Source organism: Taudactylus pleione, unplaced genomic scaffold (genome assembly GCF_031769625.1).
Source record: "Taudactylus pleione unplaced genomic scaffold, aTauple2 ptg000040l, whole genome shotgun sequence".
NCBI classification, from domain to species: domain Eukaryota; kingdom Metazoa; phylum Chordata; class Amphibia; order Anura; family Myobatrachidae; genus Taudactylus; species Taudactylus pleione.
The window spans coordinates 1,336,933-1,357,712 of record NW_028284442.1 but is presented as its reverse complement, the minus strand read 5'-3'; the positions used below and the strand labels follow the sequence as shown (position 1 = coordinate 1,357,712).

At 46.8% G+C, this 20,780-nt stretch overlaps 1 protein-coding gene across 1 annotated transcript in view; it reads right to left on the bottom strand.

Moving 5' to 3' along the window:
* WASHC4 (WASH complex subunit 4) overlaps positions 1-20,780 on the bottom strand; it is a 94,031-nt gene that overhangs the window by 28,303 nt on the left and 44,948 nt on the right. Inside the window, exons 10-16 of the mRNA XM_088454353.1 lie at positions 17,720-17,840; positions 11,440-11,563; positions 11,223-11,350; positions 3,867-4,027; positions 2,749-2,875; positions 2,351-2,476; positions 904-1,011 (exon numbers count right to left, since the gene is read on the bottom strand). Of these exons, the coding sequence (XP_088310479.1) occupies positions 904-1,011; positions 2,351-2,476; positions 2,749-2,875; positions 3,867-4,027; positions 11,223-11,350; positions 11,440-11,563; positions 17,720-17,840 (895 nt within the window). The remainder of the gene's footprint in view (positions 1-903; positions 1,012-2,350; positions 2,477-2,748; positions 2,876-3,866; positions 4,028-11,222; positions 11,351-11,439; positions 11,564-17,719; positions 17,841-20,780) is intronic.

Genomic DNA, 20,780 nt, shown 5'->3' with positions numbered 1-20,780 from the left:
CGGCAGCCAATCAGCAGTGGCAGCTCCTTATTGGCTGCCGGTCCACGAGCCCCGATAGGCTCGTGACCGACACCAGATTCAAATTGCGCTGGCGCTGTCTGTCCATGTCTGCCACTGTACCAGCTGTGATTAGCTGGCGGCCCTGCACCAAATCCACACCTGCTGCCTGCTGATGGCACACAGGAGGAGGCGAGAGGCTGCTGGAGGGACACGGGGAGGTAAGTTGCTTGGTGGGAGCATAATGTGTAAGGGGCATAACTGTGGGGCATAATGTTATAAGGGGCATTACTGTGGAGCATTATGTATAAGGGGCACTACTATTGTGTGGAATAATGTGTTATATGGGGCACTACCACTAAGTAGCATAATCTGTAAAGGGCATTACTGTGTGGTATAATGTGTATGGGGCATTACTGTGTAGTGTGAGGGGCATTACAGTGTGGCATAATGTATGTGTTTTCTTTACCTCTGGGGGGGCCCTTTTAAGATCTTGCTATGTGGACCACAAAGTACTAGTTACGCCATTGCATGCAAACACAGAGGGCTGACTAATATATATGGTCACTTTAAAAAGGACTAACTCTGGATTTAATATGAAATTGCATGAGTCCACACTTGCTCAGCATGTGAGCTTAAAACGATACTTTTGTAGCTTTCACACAGGTTATTGGCAGACTGCTAATTTCCACTTAATGTAACCCCAGAATCTGTGTAATATAAGAGTGTCCTCATTTCTAGGGATTGTGTGACAGTGTGTGGCCCTGACGAAGTTCAAACCTAGGCAAAGACCTAATCCTGGTCAAACTACACCACCATGCCAAATTTGGTGGAGATAGGTCCAAAACTCTGGCCATGCATAAAGGACAAACAGACACACTTTCTTGCTTATTGTATAGATGTTACCTTTGCAACAGCAATGGCAGCAAGAGCTTGATACTGGAGGTGCTGAGTGATATGGGACACCGAATCAGCAACCACCATACTTCTTCTGTGGAAAGTGTGCTCAATAGCCTGGAGAAAAAATATCATCAATTTCAGTGACACTCAAAGGGGTGGATTCAATTTGTGGCGGTAGGCAAATTCTCCCTGCACATCCATAGACTCCGAGTAGAATCTGCCTTCTGTAGTTTAGGTGTGGCAAATGTAATCTGCCCAAAGTATAGACTATTTTTTCAGAGAGGTGTATATTGTCACTAGCTGAGAAACCCGGCGTTGTCCGAGTTGAAGAATAGACTTTGAAGTACATCTGCAGCCTTAAGATAGGTTCACACTTGTGCGACCGGCATGATTGCCGGTACACACTGCAGCGATTAATGAAGGACGAAATGATCACTCGTTTCATCCTTCATTAACATGCATGGCGCCGAATGCGATATCGTCAGCTTTGAGGTGCAGCAGTGTGTGTGTGGGACTTTGAAGTGTAAGCTACGAATGAATATGATTATTGTACAGCAGGGGTGTCATACTCGTGGCCATCCAGCTGTTGTAGACTACATATCCCAGCATGCCCTGCCAGAGTTTTAACATGCCATAATAGCAAAACTGTGGCAGTGCATGCTGGGATGTGTAGTTCCACTGCAGCTGTATGGCCCGAGTTTGACATCACTGTTGTACAGTGTTGCAAAATATTAGGAATAATAAAACGCAGCGTTAATGACCCATTATACCATCTAGTGAAGATGAGGATGTAGTAATCTGGATATAGTACTCCAGGCACTAGCTGTTACACAGTTATATAGGACAATGTCGCAGTGCATGGAAAAGTCACAGCTTCTATGGACAATATATTCTCAGACCACTGCTATAATCAGTACCATGAAAACCATGTAAATTGTATAGAATAATTTTACATTACCAATAACAGTACTAGCACAGTGGAATATATTTATATAGAGATTAATACTATAAAGCTGGCAACAAAATGCCCGGTCGTGCTGTTACCAGATCATTGTTCGGTATGACCACAAAACTTGGGTGCCCAAACAGGACGAGTTGCAGCTATTTAGGGCCTTCAAGCATTAACAGTGATGGGACATATTCACGCTTACAGCCTAACAGAAGTCACCTGTATTAACTAATATGCTGGATAATTTGATCAATGCAAATAAGATTATGGTTGGGCATCAGGGCCCTTTCCACCTGACAAGTTGTGACATAGTGACAAACGGCACTACATCTGCTGAAATGTCGCAGCATATGATCAGCATAACATATATTTACCTTCAACATCAAAATTGTCCTCAGAAACCAATAACTAATAGAACATATAATTTTATAACTACTGTATATTAAAGCCAAATATTCTATACAATAATGTACATGGCCAGATGAAGGAAAATAAAGACTCTACCTTGAGAAGCTCTACAAGTCTACACAATGCTTTCACCGATGTTTTGGTCATAGGTTTCTGCATAGACATGTACAAGTTCATAGTAGTTTTGATGATGTTGCTAAGGCCACAGGCATAAAGGAAACCCTGGAAGAAACAGGAGAACAAACAGAAATGTTGGAATATAAAAGGAAATAGAGAACTAATGTTATTGTAAGGACAATGTGTGAGGGAAGGGCAGGGCAAGGTCCAAGCACAATAGGCCGTGGTATCAATTCTGTCTTATGAGAGTTCCAATATTGAAAAGTTTGTCAAGGCCACTATTTTAACACAGTGTAAAGTTTAACTATACTCTTAGATGTCATCAATTATTCTAGCTAGGCTAATATTTTTGAGGAAAAAAAGCTAAAATAAAATACCTGCACAAATATGTTACATCTGTTGGTCAGATCCTCAGCAAATTTTTCCGTTTTCTGCTCTCTGGACAAAATGGATTCCATCTTCATCATCCAAGAGCTTACAAGCACGTAATATGACTGGACATCTCTTGGAGCAACAGAAATCAATGGATAAGTGAATGAAGCTAAAACGGTGGAACAATTTAAACACGCTTGGGATAGGCTAAGAATATCCTTAAGAGAGACGTAAGGAGCAAATAGGGTTGAAGTTGCTAAAAGGATAAATGAAAAGGGGCAGAATAGATGGGGCAAGTGGTTCTTATCTTTCATCAAATTCTTTGTAAATGTTATAAAAAAAAAAAGACAATGTAGATAGTGGTGCTCTCCACATGACACAGCTTAGATCATTAATCTCTAAATTCTTGTAGCCAATTAAAAGATTGTAGACAGAGCTAACCACATGAGCCAATGGTGCCACTCTGTGCACAGGCGGCAAAGCAGATAGATTATGACATTGTGGTTTTCCAATCCTGCTAAATTTTTAACATGTTATTTTCTTACATTATGGATTTTGAACAGAATTATTCTTAACACTGTTCAACATAAAAAAAAACCTTACTCTAAGTAAATGAAATGAAGCCTCTGTGAGTAACACATCACCCATAAAAGGCAGTCTTGCCCAAATGTGGTCCTCACACACCAACAACAGATAATGGGCCTGATTCAGACCCACTCGCGAGCGGCTGTCCGCTCGCAAGTGGGTCGATTGTGTGCACTGCGCATGCGCACGACGGAGGGAGCTCCGTCGTGCGCATGCGCGAGACGCGACGAGCGAAGGACTTTCCTTCGCTCGTTGTGTCTGATCAAAGGGGGCGTGCTGTCGATGTTGATTGACAGCACGCCCCCACAGACAGAAATCTAGAAAACATTAACTGTTGGGGGTGTATGAAGAACAGCTTTGGAAAATACTGTGTTAAGGAATGAATTCAGGTGTCAGGACATTAAATGTCACCTTACTATAAATTATATTTCAAATCATGGAAAACATGGGTAGGGCTTCGGTAAGAGAGCAAATGGTACAGGGTGTAGTAAAAACTGACAGTGTTGCACAGGGGTTTGCGGTTATCAAATAGACCCACTTGGTTAGGGATTGAGCCTTTGTTTGTAGATAACTTTCCCTTTGAGTCTTAATGGAATGTAAACTCTTCCGGTCCATTAATTTGGCAGCAGCTGGTAACTTCTGGATTAGGAAACTGTCAGCATACCAAATTACATTGGCAGTTAAAGTGATTGCTGGAACCTAGAAAGACAAATTAAGAATACATTCAAATTTCTTTTTTTCCATCACCTGTGCAGGACACTGGTAGAAGAACAGAAGAGGAGCATTGAAAACAGAATTTTGGTACTTACCGTTAAATCCATTTCTCCGATTCCACAGGGGACACTGGAGCTTCATGACAGTGGGGTATAGACGGTGGGTTGAGTTGAGCCTGGCACTTTAAAAATCTACAAGTGTGACTGGCTCCTCCCCCTCTATGCCCCATCAGCCCCAGTTTTAAAGAACTGAGCCCGAGAGGAGACGGAGAACAGACTGAAGAACAGAGAAGGAGAACAGGAAAGAAACAATCCAACATACTGACACATTGCAAGAACACAGCAGGCTGCAGTGATAAACAGTCACACAACGAAAACAGACAAAACTGCAACAGAACTGAAGCAGAACAAGTAATTGATAACAGGCAAGAAGCACTGGGTGGGCATCCAGTGTCCCCTGTGGAATCGGAGAAATGGATTTAACGGTAAGTACCAAAATCCTGTTTTCTCCTTCATCCACTAGGGGACACTGGAGCTTCATGACAGTGGGGACGTCCCAAAGCTACCCTCCTGGGGGGGAGAGTGCTGAACGCCCTTGCAAGACACTGCGACCAAAATTTGAAGCAGAAGCCGCAAAAGTGTCAAATCTGTAGAAACGTACAAAAGTATGAACCGAAGACCACATAGCTGCTCTACAAAGCTGTGAAGCCGAGACACCTCTACGTGCCGCCCAAGAAGTACCCACAGAGCGCGTAGAATGCGCAGAAATGGATACCGGCGGTGGTCGAGCAGAAGCAACATATGCCTGACGAATAGTCAGACGAATCCACCTGGCCAAAGTCTGCTTAGATGCAGGCCAGCCACGCCGATTGGCATCATAAAGGACGAACAGAGCCTCTGATTTACGTAGTCCCTCAGTACGGGCCACATAAATGCGAAGTGCTCGAACCACATCCAAAGAGTGAGAATCCCCGGAAGAGTCCGACAACGCTGGGACTACAATCGGCTGATTCAGATGAAAACCCGAGACCACCTTGGGCAAAAAGGAAGGGCGGGTACGAAGTTCCGCCCGATCTTCGTGAAAAATCAAGTAAGGAGAACGGCAGGACAAGGCTCCAAGTTCAGACACTCGTCTGGCCGAAGCCAGGGCCAATAAAAGGATCATCTTCCAAGTCAAATACTTCAATTCCACATCCATGCAAAGGCTCAAAGGTGGATGACTGAGGAAAAGATAAAACAAGATTCAGGTCCCAAGGAGCCGTGGGTGGCACAAAGGGGGGCTGAATTCTAAGTACCCCTTGAAAAAAGGTCTGAACCTCCGGAATCAGAGCTAGGCGACGCTGGAAAAAAATAGAAAGAGCAGAAATCTGCACTTTAAGCGATCTCAAGCGTAGGCCCGCATCAAGGCCTTTTTGAAGAAAAAGAAGAAGACGAGGTAAATGAAAAGAGGAAATGGAAGATCCACGACCCTCACACCAGGAGATATAAGCCCTCCAAATGCGATGATAATGCGCTGATGTTACCGGTTTTCTAGCCCTAAGCATGGTAGGAATGACCGACCTAGGAACACCATGGCTTCTTAGTATGGCGGTCTCAATAGCCACGCCGTTAAACGAAGCCGCCGTAAATCTGGGTACACACATGGACCCTGCTGTAGAAGGTCCGATCGTAGCGGAAGAGGCCAAGGTTCGTCTGCCAGAAGGAATAAGAGATCGGAGTACCAAACCCGACGAGGCCAATCCGGAGCCACTAGGATGACGGTGGACGACTCTCATTTGATCCGCTTGAGAATCCGAGGGAGAAGCGGAAACGGTGGGAACAGGTACACAAGGCTGTATGGCCAAGGGATCAGTAAAGCATCTGCTCCCACCGCTGCCGGATCCATGGTCCTGGAGCAGTAAAGGGGTAGTTGATGATTTATCCGTGATGCCATCAGGTCTATCTGTGGTTTCCCCCATCTGCAAACCAATTGATGAAAGACCTCGGGATGAAGGGACCACTCCCCGGGATGAAGATCCTGACGACTGAGGTAGTCCGCTTCCCAGTTGTCGACTCCCGGAATAAACACTGCGGAAATTACCTCTACATGTCTTTCTGCCCACAGAAGGATGCGACTGGCTTCTCTCATTGCCAGACGACTGCGGGTTCCTCCTTGGCGATTTATGTATGCCACTGCAGTGGCGTTGTCGGATTGTATCCGAACCGGAAGTCCTCGTAACAGAGGAGCAGCCTGTATCAAAGCTCTGTAGACTGCCCGCAGTTCGAGAACATTGATTGGGAAGAGGGACTCCTGCTGCGACCAAAGCCCCTGGAAGTGACTGCCCAGAACCACAGCTCCCCATCCGCGGAGGCTGGCGTCTGTGGTGACCAAGGTCCAATTCCAAATTCCAAAGCGCCGACCCGCTAACAGATGCTCCGTCCGAAGCCACCAGAGCAAGGATATGCGGGTCCGGGGAGACAGACGCATCAGCCGATGCATCTGTAGGTGGGACCCGGACCATTGAGACAGAAGATCCAGTTGAAAAATTCTGGAGTGAAATCTGCCGAATTGAATGGCCTCGAAGGAAGCCACCATCTTTCCCAGGAGACGGATGCAAAGATGCACGGACACTTTCCTGGGTCTGAGCACCAAACGAACCAGCTCCTGTATGGCTATGGCCTTGTCCCTTGGCAAGAATACACGAAGCAGAACAGTGTCTAGAATCATTCCTAGGAACTGAAGTCTCTGGGACGGCATCAACTGAGACTTCTGGAAGTTCACAATCCATCCGTGTTGAATGAGAATCTGATGTGTAAGGGACACTTGGTGTAAAAGGACTTCTGCCGTTGGAGCCTTGATGAGTAAATCGTCTAGGTACGGAACTATCGTCACCCCCCGAGAGCGCAAGTGGGATACCATGACGGCCATCACCTTGGTGAATACCCTGGAAGCTGACGAGAGACCGAACGGCAGGGCCTGAAACTGGTAATGAGCTTCCTTGATGGCAAATCTGAGGAAAGCCTGGTGAGGAACCCAAATTGGGACATGCAGATAGGCGTCCTTGATATCGATCGACACCAGAAACTCTCCTGCCTCTAGTCCCGCAATGACAGAATGGAGAGACTCCATTTTGAACCTGTGAAATGAAAGATACTGGTTCAAGGATTTCAGATTCAGAATGGGTCTGACTGACCCATCCGGTTTCGGAACCACAAAAAGGTTTGAGTAAAACCCTTGTTGTCTTTGTGCAGTGGGAACCGCCACCAGAACCTCGGCCAGCAAAAGTTTCTCGATCGCTTGACGCAAAATTAGTTGCTTCAAGGGATCGACGGGCAAACCTGTTGTAAAATAACGCACAGGAGGAGTGAAAGCGAACTCGATCTTGTATCCCTGAGATACCAGATTCCGAACCCAAGTGTCTGGAGAAGTCCATCTCCAAACCTCCGAGAAACGCTGGAGGCGAGCCCCCACCTTCGGATCTCCGAGATGGGATGGAAGCCCGTCATGCCACAGGCTTGTCTGCTGGCTTGGGATCTGGACGGCGGGCATTAGTCGCTTGACGTCCTCTAGCCCGGCCTCCTCGCCCCGCTGAAGACGAACCTCGCGATCGTCCCTGAAATCTTGCAGATGCTCGAAAGGAACGAAATGAAGGTCCCCTAAACGAGCGACGCGGAGGAGGTGCTGATGAAGGTAGAAAAGTACTCTTACCTCCAGTGGCCAGCGAGATCCACTTGTCCAGCTCTGGACCAAATAAAATATCGCCTGTGAAAGGAAGAGCTTCCACTGCTCTCTTTGACTCAGCATCCGCTTGCCAGGCACGAAGCCAAAGTGCCCGGCGAGCAGAGATCGCCGAAGCAGAAATCCTAGAGCCTACCTGGCCGATATCTCTGGAGGCGTCTCCTAAGTATACTGCAGACTCCTGAATATGTTCTGCCAAGGTAATCAGATCTGCCCACGGAGTGTTGGATTTAACACCCTCAGTCAATTGTTCCGCCCACTTTTCCACAGCCTTGTTGACCCAAGATCCTACCAAGGCCGGCCGGAGAAGAGCACCTGCAGCCGTATAAATGGATTTCAAAGTGGTTTCTAATCTCCGCTCTGAGGTTTCCTTCAATGTAGTAGCTCCTGGAACCGGTAACGTGGTCTTCTTTGACAACCGAGAAACCGAAGAATCCACAGGTGGCGGGGTCTCCCACCTCTTTCTATTTTCAGCAGGAAACGGGTAAAGAGAGAAAAAACGCTTAGGAATCTGGAATTTACGGTCCGGATTCTGCCAAGCTGCCGTCATCTGTTCGTCCAACTGGAGAGAAACAGGGAATGTGATAGCAATCTTCTGTGACCTGGCAAACAAGGAGTCTTCTAACGATTCTGGAGCTTCCGGGCCAGAAATCTTAAGAACTTCCCTCACCGCTAGGATGAGTGAATCAATACCTTGCATTGCCTCAGGTTCTTGTGAGTAAGTCTCTACGTCTGATTCGTCCAGCATCTCCCCTTCCTCCTGAGACGAGTGATCCGCTGCCGAGTCCTCATCCGACTGGAGAACCGCCGGAAGAGCCCTCTTCTTAGATGAGCGACTTACCGTAGCTTCAGGAGCTTTAGACGCAGAACCCATAACCTGAGCAAGGCTATTCACCGAGCGGACTAAATTCTGAGCCCACGCTGGTTCTGTTGCTAGAAAAGAAGGGTGAGATGTGCTAGGTAGATCTCTGGCGGCCTCCCGTTCCCTACGGGAAGCGGCTAATTCAGAAGAAAGATCCGCCATGACCCCTGCCAAACTATTTATGAAGGAGGGAGTGACAGACTGCGTGCTAGCACTCTCTGCTTCACACGTCTCGCACAGGGAAGACCCTTCGGAGCGAGCATGGGTAAATTTTTTCCTGTACTTACTGCAGGCAAACAGCTTTTGTGAAGCAGCTTTTTCTGTTCTGGATGTCATCATTCACTCACAGACAGACACCACGTACAACTCAGTAGTGCAAAAGGAGTATAGGGAGAAGCAGAATTTCAATAATAATGCTACTCAAGTATGGGAGCAGACAGAGCAATAAGGGAGGAGCAGAATTTCAATAATAATGCTACTCAGGGTGCAGACAGAGCAGTATAGGAGGAGCAGAATTTCAATAATAATGCAGCTCAGTAACAGGGGCAGACAGTGCAATATAAGGGAGGAGCAGATCAATAAAAAAAAAACAGAAGGTAGTGAACTACCTTACTGTAATTACAGACCCCCTGTAGAAGCTCAGTCTTCTCCCCTCCGATCCGCTCTAGCTCTACAGAGGCGCCACTCCCTCTCAGAGCGCGCCAAACGAGCCCAGCAGTGAAGGAGGAAGAGGAGGAGGGCCTATAAGCTCCACCCCCTTTTGTCAATGGCCGCCGCTATTATATGCGCGCGGCATAGCCCTGCATCCCAGCCACACGCGGGGGCCAGCGGCACGACTGCCGCCAGTGATTAACGTGCCGGTGCCTTTACACAAGCACCGGCACGCACAGGTAGGACCGCCGCTTCCTCTGCAGAGCCTACCTAACAGCCAGCGCTGGTGTTCTTCCGCAACACCAGCGTGGCACTGACAGCCGCGCGCTGTTAAAAAACCCCAGCAAATTATTTTCACCTCTCCTGCTAGACAGGAGAGGTGTGCATACTCACAGGGCTGCTGCGGCCAGAGCGCTGGGCTGTGAGGGGAGAGCGGGGACCCGGACACAAGCCAGTGTTAGCTGTGGCGGGCCCCGCTGAGTCTGATTACTCCTTCACTGCCAAAAGGCAGCCTCCCCTCCATAGGGTGACCGGACACAGGCTGCAGTAGCCGTGTGGTCCCCTCTCTGGCGGCTCCCACAATGCAGGCAGACTGTCACAGCTAACAGTCTGCCTGTCCTCTTGTTTCTTCTTTATAAATTAATATATATATACTTAAGGGCTGGAGACAGCCCCTGTGCACCGGCTCTACTCGGGCACATTCTAAAAACTGGGGCTGATGGGGCATAGAGGGGGAGGAGCCAGTCACACTTGTAGATTTTTAAAGTGCCAGGCTCAACTCAACCCACCGTCTATACCCCACTGTCATGAAGCTCCAGTGTCCCCTAGTGGATGAAGGAGAAACAGGGGCATTGTAGGGAAGAAGAGAAGTCAGTGCCCTGCCTCCTAGTGGTGAGATATAACCCATCATATCTGTGTTCCTCTACTGCTAAAGGGGAAGGTTGCATTTTGTTTCCTTTTTTGGGTGCTGGGGTTTATGGGATGTAAAATGAAACGTAGGGATCAAATTATATTTAAGTTACAATATATCTGGTGCCCTTGGTGGCTTCATATAATGTGTAGAATGGACGGTTCTTCAACATAAAAGTAACCAAAACAGATATTAGAGCAGGTTTTCTTTAAGACAATAGCCTGTAAATGATTCATCTTAAAGCAAGAACATCTTGATCAAGTGTTTTTTGACTTGAAGGGTAGCCTGCTTGATGTTTTATAGACTATATATGTTATATATTTTACATGCACATTAACATTTTTTTGCATATTATTAATAATATGTATGTTTCATCTCTACACAAACTCTACTTGGAGATCTCAAGGCAAATACATTTTATGGGCGATATCCAAATAGCCCCGAACATTGTTCAGGCACTAATGGGTCCCCCGGGGCTATATAATAAGCCCCGAAGTCCGACCCGACGCCAGCACTTACTGGGGCTTTTTTTTCGGGACCTGATGTGCCCCGAAAAATTACCCTCGAAAAGTTCCGTGTTTTCTCTGCTGCAATGGTGAAAACAAATTGGATCCATGTGAAGTTCACAGACCTGTGTGCTTTCGCCCAAATATACTATTTGTTCGACCGAACAAAGAGGATACCGGGATAAAAAACTAAACGGGTGAAAAAAGGGGATTATCGGAAAAAATCCCCGTTTTTTCGCCCCCGAAATATCGGGGCTAATTGGATATCCCCTTTAGGTAGGTTACATAGGTAAGCCTTAGGTTCGGCAAAGCTTGGGAATAATAAATAAGAGACGATGACACTTTTTTATGATATTACACACAATGCTAAAATAAAAAAAGGAAGTGATATATTACTAAGCATGAGGCAAATGGTGGCAGGTAAAATTTAAATAGTTTTGCTTCAATTAGCTTTGCACAATATCATTTATATTGTTGGAAAGAATCTGTGAACACTACTAAACCATGGTTCAAATATTAAATAATATATTGTACCTTTTTACACACATCTAGGAGAGATTTGTAAAATTTCTTGTCCACTGTACGAAATATCTGGAAGTAAAGGACAAACAGTCCACAAAGCCCCACATATCTCTCTCGCTGATCAATTTCAGAGGCTTCTCCTGCAGACAGAAAACATCTGATCAGTTAATGTAATCAGACCATACAACAGAAGCCAACAGATCACATTACTTGTGAAAAGAGAACTTACCAAGTTTAACTTCAACATTGGAAAATATTGTGCGAATGTTATGTGCAAACTCTTCCGCAAATGTCCCATTCTTTGAGACACACACACCACCATTGGAAGAGTCAAACTGTTGTTCAACACATCCCTGTGAAACATGCCAGAGGATACGTGTAAGGGTCAAAACAATAATACACCTTGAACATGAGAAGCCATTTCCTCAACATTATAGACATTCTTGCAAGGATATTCTAGAACGCTCATGAGTATAAAAACCATAGACATCGAGGGAAAGATGTGTTTTCTGGAGAATAACAAATAAGTTATTAGTAAAAGGTTATACCTATAGGGGGAAATGTAATAGCCTGTGAGATGCAGCCATATGTGCAATTCCAGCAAGAGTGCCTGACTTTTGAAAGCACCAGTAATTAAAAAACGGAAAACCAACCTGGTTCAGCTTATTAAATTATTGCTGCAATAAACAAGGAGAGTTATGGTAAAACTTACCTTGGTTAACTCTTTCTTCCACAGGGAGACACTGGGGTGTAGGTGGGACCTGGAGGACCGGACACCAACAGCCAAGCTTTTCCCCCTATACCCTGTCCACAGCCTGAGGGCACTTCTGTTTTGTTAACAAGCCCAAGGCAGGAGCAGGATAGGAGAGGAGGAAGACTGGTACACTGAGGAATCACATAGAGAAGGAAACAAGTGACCAGGAGAAGAAACCCATAGAAGCTAAGAGCATCAGGGCGCAAGCCCTGTGGACCCTATGGACTTCGAAGTAGGAGAGTTAACCAAGGTAAGTTTCACCATAATTCTCCTTTTCTTCTTCAGGGTCCATAGGGTTCCACAGGGAGATATTGGGGATGTTCCAAAGCAGTTGTTCAAGGGCGGGTATGGTCCTGAGCAGATAGGAGAACGCCCAAAGGAAGCATCCTAAGAGGCAAATGCCCAAGGGAAGCATCCTAAGAGGCAAATGTATCAAAGGCATAAAATCTAAGAAAGGTGTGGACGGAAGACCACATGGCCTCCTTGCATAGCTGTTCAGCTGAGGCGCCACACTGGGCTACCCCCGAGGGGCCCACAGAGTGAGTAAAATGAGCAGATACTGAAGCCGGCACAGAAAGGCCAGTCTGCGTGTATGCCTGCGAGATAGTCATGTGAATCCATCTGGCCATAGTCTGTTTGTTAGCTGGCCATCCCTTCTTGTGGAATCCATATAGTACAAAGAGGGAGTCCAATTTCCTGATGGAAGTAGTGCGGTCCACGTAGATCGTCAGAGCACGGACCACATCCATGGAGGCCTCACCTGCCGAGAGGTCTGGAGAATTAAAAGCCGGAACCACAATTCCCTCATTCAGGTGTAAGCGAGTAAACACCTTGGGAAGGAAACACAGGCATGTTCAAAGAACAGCCCTGTCCTGATGAAATATTAAAAAAAGGGGGAGCAACATAAAAGCGTCCGTAAATCAGATACCCTACGGGCAGATGCAATAAGCAAAAGAAACAGAATCTTCGCAGTAAGCCACTTGACATCCACTGATTCCAGGGATTCAAATGGAGGTTCCTGAAGTGCTTGGAGCACCACTGACAAATCCCATTGAGCCACAGGAAGGACAAAGGGAGGTTGTATACGTAGAACACCTTGCATGAAGGTGTGAACATCCGGTATAGTAGCAATTCTGCGCTGAAACCAGATAAAGCAGAGACCTGCACTTTCAGAGATGCTAGAAGGAGACCTAGATCGAGTCCAGCCTGAAGCAAGGCAAGAATTCAAGAAACCTTAAAGGCTTGCGGGTCACAGTTTCATGGAGCACACCATTGGAAATATGTATGCTATATTCTGTGATAAATCCTGGCTGAGGCCGGTTTACGTGCTCTGAGCATGGTCTGGACCACAGAGCTGGAGAAACCATTAGCCATTAGGAGGGATGTCTCGAGACGGGCTATGTCCAGATGTAGACATGGACCCTGACACAACAGGTCTACTCATAGAAGAAGTTGAAGAGGAATGCCCATGGAGAGCCTTTGAAGATTGGAGTACCAATGACGTCTGGCCCAAGCCGGAGCTATGAACAGGACTGTGCCTCCCTCCTGTCTGACCTTTCGAAGCACTCGAGGAAGCAGGGAAAAGAGATGCCAAATGGTTCCATTGCACTGACAATGCGTCTATGAAGGCCGTGTCGGGGCCCTTTGTTCTGGCTCCATAAATTGGAAGCTGCTTGTTGCGTCTTGAGATCATGAGATTCACTTCCGGAAGACGCTATTTGTCCACTAAAAGCTAAAAGACTTCTGGATGTAGAGACCATTCATCCTGAATGCACTTCGTGACGGCTGAGGAAATCCGCTTCCCAAATGAGAATCTCCGGGATGAACACTGCGGAGATGGCTGGGTGATTGCGTTTGGCCCATGTGAGAATGGGGTACACTTCTAACATTGCTGACTGACTTCGAGAGCCCCCTTGGTGAATAAGGTAGGCCACAGCCGTGGTGTTGTCAGACTGTACTTGTACTGGCCTATTGTTTAGAATATTCTGGGCCAGAGTGAGAGCTCTGTAGATGGCTCGAAATTCCAGGATGTTGATTGGTAACTGCCTCAACTGAGGACCATCGGTCCTGGAAGGAGTGCTGGCCGGTTACTGCACCCCACCCTCGGAGGTTTGCGTCTGTGTTGAGAAGAGCCCAGTCCGGGACCCAAAAGGGACGACCCTTGTTCAAATGGGAAGTCTGTATCCACCAGGCTAGGGACAGGCAAACCACTGGTGGGAGGCTCATCATCTGGGATTTGAGCAGATGGGGTAACCCATTCCATCTGGAGAGGATCAGTGTTGTAGGGGCCTGGAGTGAAACTGGGTGAACACCACCATGTCGAAGGTGGACACCATTGATCCCAAGGCCTGCATTGCAGAGTGAATTGACACTCGGCGATTGTGGAGCAGTCTGCATAGTTTGAGCTGGATTGCTGAAATCTTGTCAGCTGTTAGGAAGAGTCTCTGAACTCGCGAGTCCAGGAGGGCTCCCAAATGTACCATCATTTGAGAGGGTGCTAGGGAAGATTTTTTCTAGTTTATTAGCCAACCGTGCATTTGAAGAAAGGCAATGGTTACTTGCAGATGGCTGTGAATTGTTTCTGGGGAGCTGACCAACAGCAAGAGATCGTCCAAGTATGGGAGCAGTCTGATCCCTTGACAACAAAGAGAGGCCGCCATAACTGCCATGATCTTGGTAAAGACCCTGGGGCCGTTGAAAGGCCGAACGGCAGAGCCCAAAATTGGTAATGTTGCTGTAGTATAGCAAACCGGAGATATTGTTGATGAGAAAACGCTATAGGAACATGGAGGTAAGCGTCCTCAATGTCTAGAGATACCATAAAATCCCCAGGCTCCATAGCTAGGATAATGGAACGGAGGGTTTCCATAAAAAACCTGGGCACCCTGATAAAAACTTTTTCAGAGATTTGAGGATAGGCCAATGAGACCCATTGGGCTTCTGAACTAAGAAAAGGGTAGAATAATAGCCCTTGCTCCTTTGTGAGGAGGGGATACGAATTATTACTCCCGAATTCAGTAAAGACTGAATGGCTTTTTGGAGCAGCAGGGTCCTGGTTGGGTCCGATGGAGATCCTGTGCAAAAGAACTGCTGGGGGGGGTGTCACCTCAGGAATGAGAGGGCGTGTCCGTGGGCGACCACTTCCCTTACCCGGGCATCTGACGTGGTTTGATGCCAAACCTCGGAGAATTGAAGAAGTCGGCCTCCCACCATGGGAGCCCCCAGGAAGAGGCCCGCCCCGTCAGGCTGTAGGCTTGTCCTCAGACTTGGCAGGTGGACGTCTAGATAGCCCAGGCCTGTTTGACCCTAGGCTTGGAGGCCTTGGCTGATGTTATGGAAAGGACTGACCCTTGGCTTTTCCCTGAGGGCGAAAGGACCGAAAAGGATGACGTCCGAGGCTTTGTATTATATGCAGAGGGCAAGAACACCGTCTTGGAAGCTGCCAAAGTAGTCACAGTTTTACCAACTTCTGGACCAAATAGGATGTCTCCAGAATAAGGCAGAGACTCTGGAGCCTGTTTTGACTCTGAATCTGCTTTCCAGTAACGTAAGCAAACAATACGGCAGGCCACTACCGAATGGGCAGATATCCTGGAGGCCAGGAGAGCCGTATCCAGAGCTGCTTCACCTGTGCAGGAGGCTGCATCTCTAAAGTGAAATATGTAGGACAGCTGTTCCCTTGAAGCATCAGAGGGAAATGTCTCTTCTAGGGCCTCTGCCCAACTCTCAATGGCTTTTGCCACCCAGGCCGTAGCACTAGCAGGACGAGTAATAGCTCCTGAAAGAGTATATGGATTCATGACAAGCTTCTATACATCTATCTGTAGTCTCCTTCAAGGAGGTTGCAGTATGAATGGGTAAATTTAGAATCCACTGCTGGAGGAACTTCCCAGAAGAGGGTAAAAGGAACTGAACAGTTTTGGTATTTGAAACCTTTTACCGGGCATATTCCAAGCTTCACTAATGTGATCGGATAGCTGGTCAGAGAGAGGAAACTCTGGTAAAACAACCTTTTGTCGTTTAAGAGTTTCTCAGGAGCGGGTTCATCCTGTTCTATTTGTAGAATAGTTTTAACAGTTCTTGCAAGAGCAGGTATATTTATTTTAGAGGGTGGCTCCTCTTCTTCTGAGACGGAGTCAGAGTGAGAGAGATCTGTGAGTTCTGCCTCCCCAGATGATATCTCAGAATCAGATAACTGTGTGGACACGTTTAGTAGGCTTAGTAGGTAAAGGCTTTTCTTTTTGCAGCATTTGCTGAAAACCGGAGCGGTATAAGCCAAACTCTGAGGTAGACAGTATGTCTATCCATGGGGGAGGCAGAGGATGTGCAGGGAGTACCTGCTCTGGCCACCCCATAGGGGAAGCTACCACTGGGACTGCTATGTGGTCTGCAAGTTTTGCCAGTATCTGTGAAAAGGCAGCCCAGGGTGGGTCCTGAGGAGAGACACCGGGGCTGAGGGGCCTGGGGCTGTGTAACATTAGAACAAAGACCATCCTGAATGAGTTCCTCTGTGGCTAAGCCCGCTGAGCAGGACTAACAAGACACCAGAGTAGGAGCAGCAGCATCAGGTTATTCTTTCCTCTGCCAGACATAGCCACAAGAATAACAAAATACACAGTATGATAGAGTGCAGTGAATACCCTGCAGTATGTGTTATATGGCACAGTGAAATGTGCAACCGTGCTATATAGTATGTGATAGCCCTCACAATTATATAGGAGATGTGAGGTACAATGAACCCCCTATACCTTAGTATGACAGGGTATAGTAGAATAAAGGGAGAGGTATAAGCTGTACAGTATAGAAAGTAGAGATTAGCGCTAGCACAAGTCACACGCAAATGCAGAAAAACATTATGTGTCTGCAATGGGCACTAAAATCAACTATACAGACCACAGTGGCTGGTAGGATATAGCGCTGTATGACCTAGCCTGTGGGAGAGGTATATACAGGGAGGCTGGACCCAGTGTTCCCAAAGACTTGCTTGCATAACATGGCTGCTGCGCGTCTCTGAGGGGTCGGAGGGTGAGGTTAGAGCAGTCCAGGGAACACCAGGACCGCAGTGGAAAGGCTCCCTGGACTGGGGGAGGGGCTGCAGGGAGAGTGTTTTTTACCCTTGCTGACGTTAACCATCGGGTTCCCTTGCCTCTACATATGCCCTGCGCCAGTGTATTATATGCCCCGGTGGTCTCTTGGAGTCGTGGGCGCACCAGTGTCCACATCAGCACCTCCGGTCTGCCTCCTGAGACCGGAGGTAAGACAGCACAAAAATGCAGGTCCCCGTGAACGGGGTACCGCCTTACCTGTCCCCTGAATTCCGGACTGCAGTCTGGGGTCCAGGGAGCCTGATAGCTAGTCCCCCTTGGAGACCCTAGCACAGGCTTGGTGTCACGGCACCGTAGTGATCGGGCGGCAGCACAGACGTCCGGAGGACAGACTGGTGCTGCCTGCCTGTTATAGTAAAAATAGAAAATAAAGAAATGAAATCATAAAATAAAAGCATGGGCTGCCTAATGCAGCCCCCTATTATAATGGTGATCCAGCTATTGCTGTTGATGTCCGGGCCTCCATGTCCCACCTATATCCGAGTGTCTCCCTGTGGAGCCCTATGGACCCCTGAAGAAGAAACATTGGGCAGAAGCGCCAAATTCGCACTGATAGCTGCATCTCGCAGGCCATTACATTTTCCCCAAAGTCTTCATAACAAGACTGAGCAGTAACAACACGATTACTCATTCACGCTCTGACATCATACCTGGAAAAGCATGCCATCAAGTAATTGGCCTTCCAGTTTTAAAAGCAGCTTCTCAAAGGGTTTCAGTTTGTCCTCTTGAATCCCAAATTTCCCGGGATTATGATGAACAGATTTTAATAGCCTTTGGAACAAGAATAGCGAAAATCAATTAACATGTGAAGCTTAAAAAAAAACACCATGTCCTACAATTAGACACATCTTATTGACAACTAGGCCATACATTTTATTGTATCATTATTTACTAAAAAAAACAAAAACAAAAGCCAACATTAATAAACCATGGGGCCAATTTAATTCTAAGCAGTGTTCTGTCATGATGTGCGGCTGCTTCTATCTCACAGAATTACAGTACAACAACATTGGTCATTTACCACCACTATGAGTCTTCCTACAACACATCGCAAACACTGCTCGGAATTTAATTATTCTCAATAAGTCAAAGAGCGCACCCCAACCTTCAGGAACTAGCAGGACTACGTTCACCTAAATTGTATTTCTGAAATGGTTGTCCATTCCACCTTTAAACACTGATTCGTTTCAATAAGAATTGTGGGCAACCATTTATGCAGCTCGGTCAAATATGGCTATTTAGAGCAGCAGAAATAGAAATACCATAACTTCATGGGCCACCAAAGTAACTTATGCTTTCACTATATTTAACCAGATACAACGCATTCATACTAAATATATTTTTAAATTTTTGTATATTTTATTTTTGTTATGTTTTAGAAGAAAGTTGTGCTCATTTTGTACTTATAAAAAGATTGATAGAAGTTTTAAATTCAGGTTATAAACCGACTGATCAACCTAAGGGCCGTACGTTTAATGCTGGCCATACACGGTGCGATGCACCGTGTAGTGCGACTGCCGATCCGTCAGCAGACGGACCGTGCTGTCACTGCTGGCATTCGTGCGGTCCCCGCTTACTGCACGATATGCCGACTCCCCCCTCCACCATTTGAATGGGATCGTACATCGCATCCCAGGTCAGATGGTTTTGCAGGAAGACCTGGGGATGCGTGTACGATGCACGACGATATCGTGCCCATACACGGCACGATATAGCACCTATATCGTGCCGTGTATGGCCACCTTAAGTCAGGACAGGAAACAGAATATTGAAATTAAAAAAAAAAAAGAATATTCTAAATTTGGCAGTTTCGGGAGATCAGCCAGAGAGATTTTACTAGCCTTTACCTAAGCTGCCGACTATGGTCCGTATTCAATTCTTTTCGCACCCGCGATACTTTTTTGCATGCAAGACTGTCGATGACGGCAAAAAGTCCGGCATGCGAAAAAGTATCACGCTCGCTCCCGCTTTTTGTCGTATTCAATTCCAAAGGACGTGAAAACGCGTCCCGGCGAAACTCTTACAGGCGAAAAGTGTTGGCAGAATTGGGGAAATCAGCCTGACACTCCCCAAAAGATGCACTAACATTCTAGAAGATGTCTCCGATTAGCCCTACTGAAGCTATTTGGGGTACTTAAGTGCTGTCAATTGCTCCAAAATAGCAGCTGTGCACAAGTGGTGAAGAATAGCATTAAGCAGTTTTTTTGGAGAAAATAAGTAGTCCTGTCATATTTGGGGTACTTGAAAATGGGTGTTAGCATAGTTACAAACCGCTAAAGTCAAGTTTTAAGTGCCGCAAAAAACGCACCTTCAGCAAACACCTGCAATAAAAACACCTCCCCCATACTTGCAGACCCTCCAAAAGTCTATTTAGCTAGTTTTTGCGTTTGTACCCCCACTTTGTACTTATTCGCCCCCATTTTCAAAGTTCTTTTTTGGGGTGTTCCTCTTTTTTTAGGGAGTTTTTTTTACGCAGTTATCCTTTGGGGGTTGTCCAAAGGGTGCAGAGTGATTTTCGCACCTTTGCACCCCAAAACCGCAATTCTGCACTTTTATCTGCCGGGTTTTCATAGGTGTAACTTTTTCGCCTATTACATTGCATTGCATTGACTTTCCGCGTACGCGAAAAGTTTGTGAAATTGAACACGGCGAATAGTTTCCGCCTGGCGAAAGCCGCAATCAGCGATACTTTTTAGCCAAACATGGCTTTTCACACCTAACTGCATACGCCCCTATGTCAGAAGGCAAGGCAGTGATTCTGCATTTTATTTCCATCTTAGGAACAGTTTTGCATTTACATTTCTGTAGGCATTTTTACCAATAAATGTTGTGACTATTATGTTAAATCAGGTGCATGTGCCTAATAGTCGCGGATTTACAGTATAATACAACATGTATGCAGACAATGGTGTAGTTAACAGTAACTTTACAAAATTGGGCTTTGAATCCTATTTTGTTAAGTAAGGGAACAACTGAAGGCGTTTGAAGAAAAAAAAAAAATTCTTCCTTTTAAAGAATATATCTGGGGTTTCAATAAAAGAGAATGGAAGAGATCTAGCTTCATAGGACGGAATGGGTATGATATACGATTCCCGTCAGCGGCAGCCCGACAGGAGCAGAGTTCGAAGCAGCGGAAGCCCGACAGCGCTGGAAATCCCGATCGTGGATAGGCAAGTATCTGCTAACCTAACCCCCCTAACCCTAACCCTCCTTAGGGGTGCCTAACCTTAACTTCCCCCCCAAGTGTCTAACCCTAATCCCCCCTCTAAGTGCCTAACCCTAACCACCCCCTTCCCCGCTGCCTAAACCTAAGTCCCCCCCGGGGGTGCCTACCCTTAACCCTCCCTCCCCCTAGCCTGACCCTAACCCTCCCGGGGGGTGCCTATCCCTAAGTCCCCCCCGGGTGCCCTAAACCTAAACCTCCCCCCCCCGCGGCACCCGGCATCACTACGATCGTGATGCCGGGCGCCAGTCTCCCGGCGTCGGGGAAATGCGGGCGTCTACATGTAGACGCCCGGCATTTCACCCATGCCGGGATAAGACAGTCGGGAAGCCGGCTGCCGGTATTTAGGCAGTCGGCTTCCCGATTGCTTCCTCATAGGACTGTCTTTCTATATTAACTAACTTTATATATTGCCATTTTCAATACTCCTTCCAGCACTTCTCATGCCTAGGAGTAAAACGTCTATTTAAAAAACAAACAAACAATGT